Source organism: Porites lutea, chromosome 13, assembly GCF_958299795.1.
Source record: "Porites lutea chromosome 13, jaPorLute2.1, whole genome shotgun sequence".
Classification (NCBI taxonomy): domain Eukaryota; kingdom Metazoa; phylum Cnidaria; class Anthozoa; order Scleractinia; family Poritidae; genus Porites; species Porites lutea.
In genome coordinates, this window is record NC_133213.1 from 8,694,217 (window position 1) to 8,707,362 (window position 13,146).

Consider the following 13,146-nt stretch of genomic DNA (forward strand, 5'->3'; position numbering starts at 1 on the left):
CCGGGCCCCTTGCTCTTTTATAAACCGTTTTCGTCAGAAAAGGCAAACCCCATTCGTATTCCTTCCATTGAAAAATGGTATCACTTAAACCAGTGGCGGATCCAGGGAAGGGGCCCGGGGGGGCCTCCCCCCCCACCACCCCCTTACGTTTTCTCTTTGGAGACCGCCACCCCCCCCCCCCCCCCCTTTTCTAAAGGTCTGTATCCGGCACTGCCTTGAACATTATACTTTCTTAATTGATAAGAATAAATTGCTTAAACGAAAAGTCTTCTTGTCATTTTCGTATAACTTTTAACTCAATTAAAACTATATAACCATAAGGTGCGTCGTGGAAACTTTTTATTCAAAGGCCCTTTTAAACACTTTGATAATAGATTTTACTATCGGGAACTCCACACCCTGATGTACCTGAAGCCTGAAAAGGTACCCATTACGGGAGGAGCATCTCCGTATAGGATAGGCCATATATGGAGTGCTCCCCAGCTCCTCTTTGTGTGTTTGTCTCCAAGGTATAAATACTAGTTTTGTATCCAATTTATTTAATGGCATAATCTAAAAATACAGTATAGATATTACTCGTGAAATGTTTCTTACGTACGTTCACACTGCTCCCTGGAAGCGATTTCCTTTTTCAATTCGTCAACCTTTTTGACGAGTTTCCTGACACGGGGGCCAATATGGACCACTTTAACTCGACGAGCTTCCATAGGTTTGGTCTGCTCCAATAAAGTAATTAACACCACAAAGCCAGCAATGGCGATCAACCTCACAGCAGCCATATCTATAAAATTAAGAATAAAACAGATTAAGTATAAAGGACAATTTTTACGATTCGACCATCGTGAGGCAAGCGTACGTCATTGGGCCTGTCGTATGCAACAAAGGATACCCACTCATGGTAAATGGTATCTTCTTTTCTACATCCACTTACCTGTCACGGTAATAGCAATTAAAGCCATGTAAGCTTGTTAATAATCATACATGTTGTAATGGAAACAATTTAAATCCTAAATTTAACTAAACAAATGTTATTTCTTATAAATATATTTTGTCCGTGCCAAATTTTAGCTTTATACATACAACGAGTCTTCAATAACACACCGCCAATGAATAGCTCCAATCCAAAACCTATCTAGCTCTGTTCAGCCAACTTAATAATCTATTTATACCTTATTTACAAATGGGGTGATTGATAAATGTGAAACAAAAAAATTTAATTGTTATCTGGCCGGTCAACCATTATTTGTTCCTTGAGCGTGAACATCTCCTCGTTGAGTTTTGGTTGATTTTTACACCTTTTCGTTGATGTCCAAGTTAAGATGGCCGATTTCGTTTCCTTTAGTATCCTTTATTTAAGAGGTTCATAATATTTTTTCTTCTGAGATCAAATTCAAATCCCTCCCGCTGATCTTTTCTGAATAGACCTATTCGGCTATTAAACTCAACGCTGTACCCAATTCAAACCCTTTGGGAATAAAACGTTTTGTTTCAGGAATTTCCATATCATTTAAATATGAATGCCACATTATAATGCAAATACAGTACACAAAGAATCTTATCCCCGGGAGATTTAAATTGGGTACAACACTGAGTTAGCTGAATAGGTCTATTCGTACAGAAATTAATTGAATATGTCCACTGAATATTTATAGGTTTTGAAGTTTAATCAAAACACAAGATTTCCCAAAACTTTCCAAAGACAAAAAAGAAACGAAATTGTAGTGAATGGCGTACTACAGAGCACATGATGGAGCATACTTTCTAACTGCTAAGGCGTGATTTGTAAGGACCTAATACCCTGTGCTGTATTAGGTCCTGCTATCAAAATCGAGAAGCCATTGCAATGTTCGAGCCGCCGTTTTCTTGCATCGTTTGTCAAAGAAATCACGCTACTATTTTCAATGCTCAAACCATGGCTAAAAAAAAACGACAAACCAACAAACAATTTGAAGATTCTTAATCTCCTTAGCTAGGGGAAGACGATCTACAAAAGTTAGAGAAGCTTCTGATGTAAATAACGCCAGTAGTAGCTCCATAGTCGGCGACGAAGTGCATGTAAATTTTGCGGCTTCAAACCAAACGCACTCAGTTCAATCAATTATACCAAAATGTAGTTTAACATTTGCACACATGTACATTTAATTTTAACACTTAATATATAGATTTCGCCAGGGCTAAAAGCGAAGCTCCCATTAATAACTTTATAATTTAAATCAAACAATAAACTTGTATTCCACAAATCAGTTAACTTTAGAGCACATTCATGTTACTTTTGAGGGAAAGGCTCTATGTGATTTTAGAGAAAAACAATTTGCAAACAGTCTAAGAGTGAACCAAATCTTACATCGAGTTGATAGCCTCATATGTACACCCAAGAAATAGCAATGATCTTCGATCACATTTAAGAGCCATAATGGCGTCTTGATCACAGTAGATTAATATAGGTAATAGCATGATTAGTAGTGATTTCTGGCATAAATACCACGAGTGATATTTCGAAATTGTTGTAAGTAATTTCACGAGCCCTAAGGTGAGTGAAATTTGAGACAATTTTGAAATATCACTTTGACGACACGTTTTTGTATGATTTCTTTGGTTTTTCCCCCGAGACCCAAAAGGTGGTGAAATAAATTAAGATATTAAAGATCCGTCAAACAAAAAAATTCAAAAACGAGTAATAGATACGAAGAAAATGGGGAAATGAAACAGACTGAATTTACGAATGTAAAAGACAGAAATAGAATAATAGACATTAAAATCATAAATCTTAACTCCTTCAATTGAAATTTGTTAAAATGACGGAAAATAAATTACGGAAATTACCAAACTTTAAAAATACTATTTTAAGAAATTACATGACGGAAAAAACCAATTGAAAGAAATTATAGAAAAAAGTGTTATACAGATGGAGTAGAAACGGCCTTTCATCTAAATACTTTAGACTTTTCAGACTAACTTTTATTTCTTGTACATGTATTTAAGCTCTATAATAATTTATCTCGGTATTTTTAGCTTTTAGTTTTTACGTCATTTTAGTATAATGATTGTAAAACGCTATGAGAGAGTAGCTGAATATATTAATTACTATGAATTATATATAAATTATTATTATCATTATTACTATTATCATTATTTAGCATCAGAATTATCTAATGACACGAGTGTTGTTTCTAGTTCTTCCATACGATGTGTTTTGGTTGATTGGTTACTGTGCATACTTTACCCTCAATTTTTGTTCTTACGCCAACTGAGTTCGAGTGCTATATTTTTTCGCAAATTCTCCAGAACAGAAGTACTGCAAAAGGCCACAAATCTAATTTTGGTATGTAAAAATCGCCAAAGCCCCCTGCACTACCGTTCAAGGTCGAACCACTGAGTGAGTGACACCTTAGACATCCGGCTTTAACAGCTTTGAATAACTGCTAACCCAGCAACATAATTTAAGTTTTATGCACGTCTAAATGTTGTATTACAGTGTTATTTATTTATTTATTTTTTGTGAAATATCAGTTGTTTCGGTTCTTCTTCATTTGTACGTGATCAATTTCTGTCAGCTGGGAAATATAGCACCGTTCTGCACTAGAGTGATAAAAACTGCCGGAAAACGCATTTTGAAACGCACACACTTTTTATGCGCCAATCTTTTACTAATTGCTTAATAACAAAACATGCACACGAAAAGCCCGGGTTTGCAAATCAGAACTATGCAAAAACTTAAACAAGGACGTACACTCCGTTAGAAAAAAAAGGGACAATTTTCGACAGACAGAAGGTAAAACTTTTAAAAGCACTAGCAATGACTAATAACACTAAAATCAATCTGTTTGACAATTTTTTCCCTAAACAGTGGTGGTTATTCTTTTTTCTTGGTTTTGAATTGTGTAAATAACACTTTACCGTTACGTTACGTTAACCGTTACGTGCATGCTAGTGAACTTTTCTCAAAATATCAAATGATAATAATTTATATCCTGCTTTTTAAAAAATTTTATATAATACGTGCATACCTCTTTAATTAAGCCTTACCTTTTAAGATAAAACTATCCCTTCAAAGGAATTGCTAGTTCTCCAGTGTTACCTGATTAAGGTTCAAGAACGTTGTGATGAGTGAGTCGTAGCTACTCTCCCTTATCACAGGTCTTCAACATATTAAATGAATTTGCGTTCTTTCTGAGGTTGCACAGATTCTCACAGTAACGGATCTAGCGGGTCTTTAATTATCGGTTAAAAAATGAGCATTTCAATATATGACAGATGGGAACAATCACTGTGAATCTTCTCGTACCTACAGTCATTTTTTTATTTGATTTGTTGGACACATTTATGGTAAAAACTTTGCTTTTTCTCGTGTATTTGACTTCAAATAATGGAATAAAGTTACGAGGCTTGGTTAGGTAAATTTTTGTTCGTATGAAATCTCCGTACGTGCAGCTTTAGACTAAGTTGTTCTGTATTCATCACTAGACTAAACACTTGCGTTGGGCCAGCGGGGTTTTACGCTTAGACCGATTAATCAGACAAATTAAACTTGTTTTCTGAGAATTATGTTGTCACAGCAACAAATCTTGAGGGTGGAATTAGGCCGAAAACACTTCAAAGGAGCGACAAGCCAAAAAATAAAACATGCGCGATATTGTTATAGCTTTAAATCTTGCCCTTCCCGTATTATTTTTAAGCTACTGCTATTTGGCTCAGTTCAAACGTCGCATTTCACATGTTCCGAATTTAATTCGAGAAATGACTGCGCGTGAGATGCGAGATCTGAATCAATTAAATTCGACAGTTGCAAATTAGATACGACTTTGCCGAATCTACGACTGAAACAGTCAAAGATTCGATTCTGGTTCGACATTTGATTCAGACGACGTCGCATTTCACATGTGCCGAATATAATGCATTAATTATAGAAACTATTTTCCACACTGGATTACAAGTTGTTTAGAGACTGGGAATATTTACAATTAACGGAATTAAATTCGGCACCATTATATCCGACGTTCGAATCAACTGCCGTATATAATTATTTTAGTCGACTAAAATAGGAGTTAAATTCCGCACATGTGAAATTCTACATTTGAACCGGGCCTAATATATAAAGCACTTAAAGGCAAAGCGCCGTCTTATATTTAAGATCGTCTTTGGGTCAGACGTAGAAGTTAGGACGTGTCGAACCAATCAACTGAATCAGATCTGTGTAATAAATTTTCTCCCGAACGATTTTATATACACCAAATATTGTACATCTTAGAGCAATTATTATCGACCAAAATTAAGGACCAACACTGAGAAATTTACCTTTGTATATGTAGCCTCCAAATTATCGGAAATGGTACCAACAAACTTGAGACGGCTTTCTACTGATACTTTTAAAAGCGATATAAAAATCATCTCCTCAGATATCAGTCACAGTTTCTTTCCTTCCAAGTTTCCAACTAAAACTTACTTTGTTCTCTTTTTATTTTCATAATCACATCAGTTATCTATTTCTTGCTTAGCTGAAACTTGTAACTTATAATGTAACGTTAATACCATTTCGTTTTCATAACGCTTATTGCTTCGTGAATTAGTTTAATCTTAATTATTTTTTCCTTCATTTCTTTCCTAATTTGTGAATACTCAAGCAGCAGCCAATTCGAAAGCTTTGCTACTTTGGTTATTGCACACTGATTTAAAAATTGTACATTTTAGCTGTATAATCTCTACCATTTTGGTCTTTATAGTTTCTTGTATTATCTCTTTTTTCTGTACTTGAGTAGTGTAAATAAAAGATGATGACGATGATGATTTTGATGGGGAAGAATAATACTTTACTTTGATAACAAGACTACATTGCTCATAATTCAATATTTTCCTGAACTGTTAATATTCATTTTTCATTTTCTTTTGCCTCGCTATTCATTTTCAACCTTAGAAAAAATTGTTTTGTTCTAAACTGCTGTCAGAGCAAAGCCTTGAGAAAATTAAATAACCCTTTGGTCGTAAAGGTACGAAAAGCAGCATGTTTCGAAATTCCGGCCTCTATTTAGAAATCTTGCGCAGGGGAAATAGGATGCTCACATAGTTCTATTAGCTCTGAATTGACCTTGGCGATCAGACTTTCACAGTAACAGTTTCAAGTTATTCTGCCTGTAACTGAAGGAGCGAAGACCAAAACTATAATGATTATTCTTGATCGAAGTTTCCAGCAAGTATAAGGGCATCTAGCTCTTATATCGCTCAACCATGGAGCCTCATTCACCAGAAAAAATCCCTTTTACAGCTAGTTATTGTTTTAGGCGAATGATAAAAAATTACTATGATACACTCTTTTTTTATAAGAATATATTTCATAAGAATATCGAGGCTGAAATTTGCGAAATTTTAAGAATATTTTAAGAATAAAGCCAAGGCTGAGATTTTGAAAAGGATAGATATAATTTTGTGTGTTGAAACATCTGTAAATACAATACAATTTTATGTTTTTAACTTTACCGTATAAAATTTTTCCTTTCTCTGAACGGCGAAACTAGCCAACAAAACGAAAAAACCTGCACTAGCTATAGCAAAATGTTCAACGCTAATGACAGTTCGATGAACGGTACATGTAATACATATACATATACCCCAATAAATTCTAAAACGGAAATGTCATAAGCTATAATTTAAGAATAATACAAGGATATTTTCAGCCTAAAATCGGCAGAAAAATAAGAATATTCAGCCTGGGCCGGAAAAACAACATTCTTATAAAACAAAAAGAGTGTATTCTTCAAACCAAATTTTAAAAATATGGGAAGTTGCAACGTTCATAGTGCGTGCATAATCAAGGTAGTAGGTTATTAAAGCTTGTGAAGATGTCCAATGTCAGTGTTTCGACCTTGAGCGGCGCTTAGGCGATTTTTACATAATGCAGTACGTGAGGTTACTCCAGCTGGAGTTAGCCTCACTGCATTTGGACAGGAGAAGTGGCGGAAGAATATTTTCGTGAATGCAAACATTGTGCTTTTTGCAAGGGGGTAAGGGTGGCAGTGCAACAGATCTAGTTGAGGGACATTAGATTGTTTTTCCTTTGGTGGTTGTTACAATTTTGGTCCTGTTAATCACATTATAGAATTTTTTTTTTGCCAGTAATTAAAGATCGACGCTCGATCCGTTACTAAAAGAATCTGTGAAACCTCAGAAAGTTCGGAATTCATTATACATGTATATGTTGATGGCCCATCACATAAGGGGCAGTAACTACGACACAATTAAACGTTTATCAGGTGACTATGATGAAGAATCAGCAATTCCCCTTGGGTGGATTTACACTGTCGCGTAATTTTAACTTGAGTAAGCACGTAGACTTTATGCGCGTAAATAAAATAGGTGCAATAAATGGAAAGCCACGAGGAAATGTAAAAGTTGAACCTTGCTCAAGTCAGTTTTATGTTTACGCGCGCGCAGCCTTTCATACATTACTCTATTTTATTTACGCGCGTAAAATTTTACGTACCTATGCACGTGAAGTTTACGCGACAGGGAAATCAAAACTTAAAGAGATAGTTTTGTCGTGAGAAGAAAGGCCTTAAAAGATATGCACATATTAGAGAAAATAACAAAAACACTCCATATGGAAGAACTAGAAACAGCACCCCCGTCATTAAATAATTCTGATGCTAATTGATGGGAAGGCCAAGATTTCAAGTTCAAATAATGTTGCACATGTTTTATTCTCTGGCGCAGGTTCAAGCACAAAACCCCTCTGGTCCAATGTAAGTGTTTAGTGATGAATAAAGAAAAGCTGCACCGAGATTTCATAACAACAAAAATTAACTCCCTCGTAACTTTTTTCCCTATTGGAAGTCAAATACACTAGGGAAAGCAAAGTTTTTACCTTTACCATAATTATGTCCATCATATAAAATAAGAAAAATGCCTGTAGCTATCAGTAGATTGCAAAGTACTTGGTTTGCATTAAGATTGTTTCCCCTGATGTAGTAGTTTAATAGCGCCTGGTTCCCATCAATCATATTGAAATGGTTGAATTTTAACCGCTCATTAAAGATCCGCTCAATCTGTTTCTGTGAGAATCCGTGCAACCTCAGAAAGAACGCAATTCATTTATGTTGAAGACTTACGACAAGGGAGATTAGCAACGACTCACGCATCACAACGTTTTATAAGCCTTATTAGTGACCTTACGATCCGACAACGGCGACGTCCATGAAAACGTCGCTAAAAAACAGACTTCGCATCGTTTTAAACTTTTTCGCGATTATCCCAATTCGTCCTGTTACTTAAAAGAAGGGGATTTTAGCTGGAGCTGAAGAGAGGGGGACGCGCTCAAGTTCGGACAGAGATGGTAGAATTTATCGCCTTGCCGTTCCCGTTCCCAACTAAACTTGAAATTTGGTCATTTCACGTCGTAGTTGTGCAGTGAAGGCAAAGAAATGTACAAAAATGCGTGATGCACGAGCAGAGCTGTTGTTTTGCTCATTAAACCTATTGCTTTTTGACGTTTCCGTTGCCGTTGTGGTCGTGGTTTCGTAAGGTCCCTATTAGGAAACACTAAAAACCAGTAATTCCCTTGAAGAGATAGCTTTATCTTATAAATAAAAGGAGTTAAAAAGGTATGCAAATATTGTATAAAATGTTTAAGAAAGCAGGATTTTAAAGAAGGGCAGTTGCATGCGATAACAATCAATTTTTCAAGTAAAGTTTTATGTACACAATTTACAACCAAGAAAAAAGAACAACCACCACGGTAAAAACGTGTTTTATTTAGGAAAAAATTGTCAAACAGAGATTGATTTTAGTGATCTTTGTCACTGCTAGTGCTTTTAAAAGCTTTATCCTCTTGTTGTCCGAAATTGTCTCTTTTCTTTCTAACGGAGTGTACGTCCTTGTTTAACTTTCTTAATTTGCAAAGCCGGCAATTTCTTGTTTTGTTTCTGAGCAGTAAGTAAAGGATTGGTGCATAAAAATGTGTGAGTTTGAACATGCGTTTTCCGGCACTTTTTATCACTCTAGTGCAGAATGATAATACGTTTTCCTCCTGGCAAACATCGATCACGTAGATATAAAGAAGAACCGAAAAAACTGATTTTTTACAAAGAAAATAAACGACACAATAACACAACATTTGTACGTGCTTAAAACTTAAAATGTCAATGTTGCTGGCCTAAATCAGTGGTTCCATCTTAAGCGCTAGTTTAAAGGGCGATTTTCACATGTCAAACATTTACACCAGGGTACTCCAGCTGGATTTATGGCCTTTTATAGTATGTCTGGTCTGTAGAAGTTGCGAACAATATTGAAAAGCACTTGGACTGATCTGAGTTAAGTAAAAACATTGAGGGTAAAGAGTGCACAGTTACCAATTAACAAAAAAACTCCATATAGAAGAACTAGAAGACAACACCTCCGTCATTGTATAATTCTGATGCTAAATCAATAATGGTGATAATAATGATAATAATAATACAAGAAAGACTAAGAAGAAGGAGAATATTTCATATAGTGCTATAATAATCGAAAAAACTGATATTTTATAAAGAAAATAAACGACACAATAACACAATATTTGTACGTGCTTAAAACTTAATTATGATGTTTTTAGGTTTTTCTCAATATTTGTATATGCATAATTCACATTTTATCTTGTTTTGTATTTTTTAGTTTGTCGAGCGTTTTTAACATGAGCCACTGGCTCCGAAGATTGTGCAAACACTTCCCACGTCTTCGACATTAAATAAATCATTCATTCATTCATTCAAGTTAATCTTTCACAGCGTTTTACAATCATTTTGCTATTGTAAAAACTAAAATCGAAAATCACCTAGATAAATTAAAAACAGAGCTTTGGACAGGAAACTGAAAAGTCAAAAGTTTAAAATTTAATAATACAGAGAGCTACAGAGATAAATGTACAGAGAATAAAAATGTAAATACTTGTACTAGAAATAAAGATAAAAGTCAAAGACCTCTATAATAAGACAAGCTTTCAATTTCTTTTTTCAACTAGCTATTGGTGGAGAATTGCGAATACCGAGAGGCAAATTATGCCTTACCCTTACAGCAGACAAGCTGAACGCTTGGTCTCCATAAGTCTTAAGTTTAGCCAGTGGCACTGTGAGCAGTTCTTTGCCCTGGAACGTAATGACTGAGAACTTTCGATGACTCAGCACCCTAGAAAAATAGGGCGGTGCTTTTCCTTTGAGTGCTTTATAGATAAGGCCCGGTTCAAACGTCGAAATTCACATTTGCCGAATTTAACTCCTAATTTAGTCGACTAAACTAAAACAATAATTACGGCAGCTGATTCAAACGTCGGATATAATGGTGCCGAATTTAATTCCGTTAGTTGTAAATATTCCCAGTCGCTGAACAACTTGTTATCTAATGTGAAAAATAGTTTCTATAATAAATGCAGTATATTCGCCACGTTCAAAATGTACGAAGTCTGAATCAAATGTCGAACCAGAGTCGAATCCTTGACTGTTTCAGTCGTAGATTCGGCAAAGTCGTAAATTAGTAACTGTCCAATTCAGATCTTGCATCTCACATGCAGTCATTTCTCAAATTAAATTCGAAACATGTGAAATACCAAATGACAGTAACTTAAAATTACGGGAAGGGCAAAATTTTAAGCTATAACAATATTGCACATGGTTTATTTTTTGCTTGTCGCACCTTTGAAGTGTTTTCGGCCTAATTCCACCCTCAAGATTTATTGCTGTGACAACATAATTCTCAGAAAACGCGTTTAATTTGATTAATAGGTCCAAGAATAAAACCCCGCTGGCCCAACGTGAAGTGTTTAGTGATGAATACAGAACAATTTGGTCTAAAGCTGCACGTACGGAGATTTCATACGAACAAAACTTTACCTAACCAAGCCTCGTAACTTTATTCCCTTATTGGAAACGATCAAATAAACGAGAAAAAGCAGACTTTTTACCATAAATGTGTCCATCAAATCAAATATAAAATGCCTGTAGCTACGAGAAGATTGCAAAGTATTTTTTTTTTCATTTAGATTGGTTTTTCCTGTAGTGGCTGTTACAGTTTTGTTCCCATCTGTCATATTGAAATGGTCATATTTTAACCGATAATTAAAGACCCGCTAGATACGTTACTATGAGAATCTGTGCAACCTCAGAAAGAACGCAGTTCATTTAATATGTTGAAGACCTGTGATAAGGGAGAGTAGCTACGACTCGCTCATCACAACGTTCTTGAAGCTTATTAATCAGGTAACACTGGAGAACCAGCAATTCCTTTGAAGGCATAGTTTATCTTAAAAGGTAAGGCTTAAAGAGGTATGCACGTATCACATAAATTTTTAAGGAAGCAGGATATAAATTTTTATTATTTGATATTTTGAGAAAAGTTCACTTGCATGCCCGTAACGGTTAACGTAACGTAACGGTAAAGTGTTATTTACACAATTTAAAACCAAGAGAAAAGGATAACCACCACTATTAAAACGTGTTTAGCGAAAAAATTGTCAAACAGATTGATTTTAGTGTTATTAGTCATTGCTAGTGCTTTTAAAAGTTTTACACTCTGGCTGTCCAAAATTCTCCCTATTTTTTCTAACGGAGTGTACGTCCTTGTTTAAGTTTTTGCATAGTGCTGATTTACAAACCCGGGCATTTCGAGCTGAGCTCTGTTATTAAGCAGTAGTAAAAGATTGGCGCATAAAAAGTGTATGAGTTTCTTCATTTATGTTGAAGACCTATGACAAGGGGGAGTAGCTACGACTCACGCATCACAACATACTTCAAACTTTATCAGGTTATACTGAAGAACCAGAAATTCCTTTAAAGGTATCGGTAGTTTTATCGTAAAAGGTATGGCTTAGAGGTATGCGCGTTTTATACAAAATATTCAAGAAAGCAGGAATTTTATTTATAGTATGAAAACTTCACTTAACGCACGATTTTTCATTAAAGCAATAGAGTTTATGTTCTTGGGCATTAATATGTTTTGGGCCCGAGTCATACTTATTTTAGCCCGAGCCGCTAGGCGAGGGTTAAAATGTGTTCTGGGAATGAGGACCCAAAACATGCCCAAGACTTGAACGTAAACTCTTTTACTATTGTTATCACTTTGGAGGGCATTGAGAAAATAAAGACTTCAAAAAATGACAACAAGACAGTCTAAAAACTGTCAAAGGTTTGAACCGAGAAGTCATTTCAAAAGTAGGTTGAGTTTGATCGTGCGGGTGAGCGTAGTCCTGAATAGGACTGTTGTTGTTGACAGTGACTGACGTTTCGACAACCTGTGCAGTAGTCATCTTCAGTGTCAAAGTGAGTTGTATCACGTCAGTTGATGGTATTATACTCTGGTTATTGATCTGATTGGTCAATTACGTCGTGATGATATTGGTCGTCCGTCGTCCGTCGTCCGTGATGTTATTGGCTATGAAGACTCGTAATCAGTAATTGGGTGCGTTTCAGTCCGTCTATTGTCACAGTTAAACAGTCGTCTATTTGCTTATTTGCAAATTGTCATTCTCACGTAGTTAGTTTTGCTTGATCTCGTCAATAAGTCGTTTGTAAGGCGCTGGTAACTGTTGGCTACGATTCAGTCGCGTTTGTTCTAAGTGAGTAAACCAGCTTTCTAAAGTAGGACGTTGACAGTCTAAATCATAGACAGTATAAATCAAATCAGCGAGCATTTAGGTGTTGAATCATACTTTAGCAGTTAGAAAGTGTGCACCATTCAGGCGCTGTAATAGGCCATTCACTACAAATTTGTCTTGTATTTGCATACATTAAAAACCTGATTTTGACATGAGCCGATAAAACTCGTCTGCGAAGACGGGTGCAAAACATAATGTTTTCAAGCCTTGATTTTCGGTCATATATGCGAATTCCGACAAAAAATATTAAACCTGCCATACGCGAAGGCCTTCGGCACTCGCTTCACAAAGAAAGAGCACTATGTCATCAATGAGATATAACGGTAGCTCCCGTTTGGGAACACCGCTGTCTCCAAGCAAATACATTAGCAGGCTAAGGTGGCTTTATTGACCGGTTACCGTGACAGGTGAGTTGAAGTAGAGAAGAAGATACCAGTTATAACGGTATCTCCTTATTGGTCCTTTTGCTGTATGCGACAGGCCCAATGAGGTATGCTTGCCTCACGATGGTCGAACCGTAAAAATTGTCCTTTATT

At 35.8% G+C, this 13,146-nt stretch overlaps 1 protein-coding gene across 1 annotated transcript in view; it reads right to left on the minus strand.

Moving 5' to 3' along the window:
- The window catches only part of LOC140922992 (female protein-like), a 12,672-nt gene extending 8,538 nt beyond the window's left edge, over window positions 1-4,134 (minus strand). The window contains exons 1-2 of the mRNA XM_073373040.1: window positions 4,027-4,134; window positions 599-781 (exon numbers count right to left, since the gene is read on the minus strand). Of these exons, the coding sequence (XP_073229141.1) occupies window positions 599-779 (181 nt within the window). The 5' untranslated portion in view covers window positions 780-781; window positions 4,027-4,134. The remainder of the gene's footprint in view (window positions 1-598; window positions 782-4,026) is intronic.
- Between the last annotated feature and the right edge of the window lie 9,012 nt (window positions 4,135-13,146).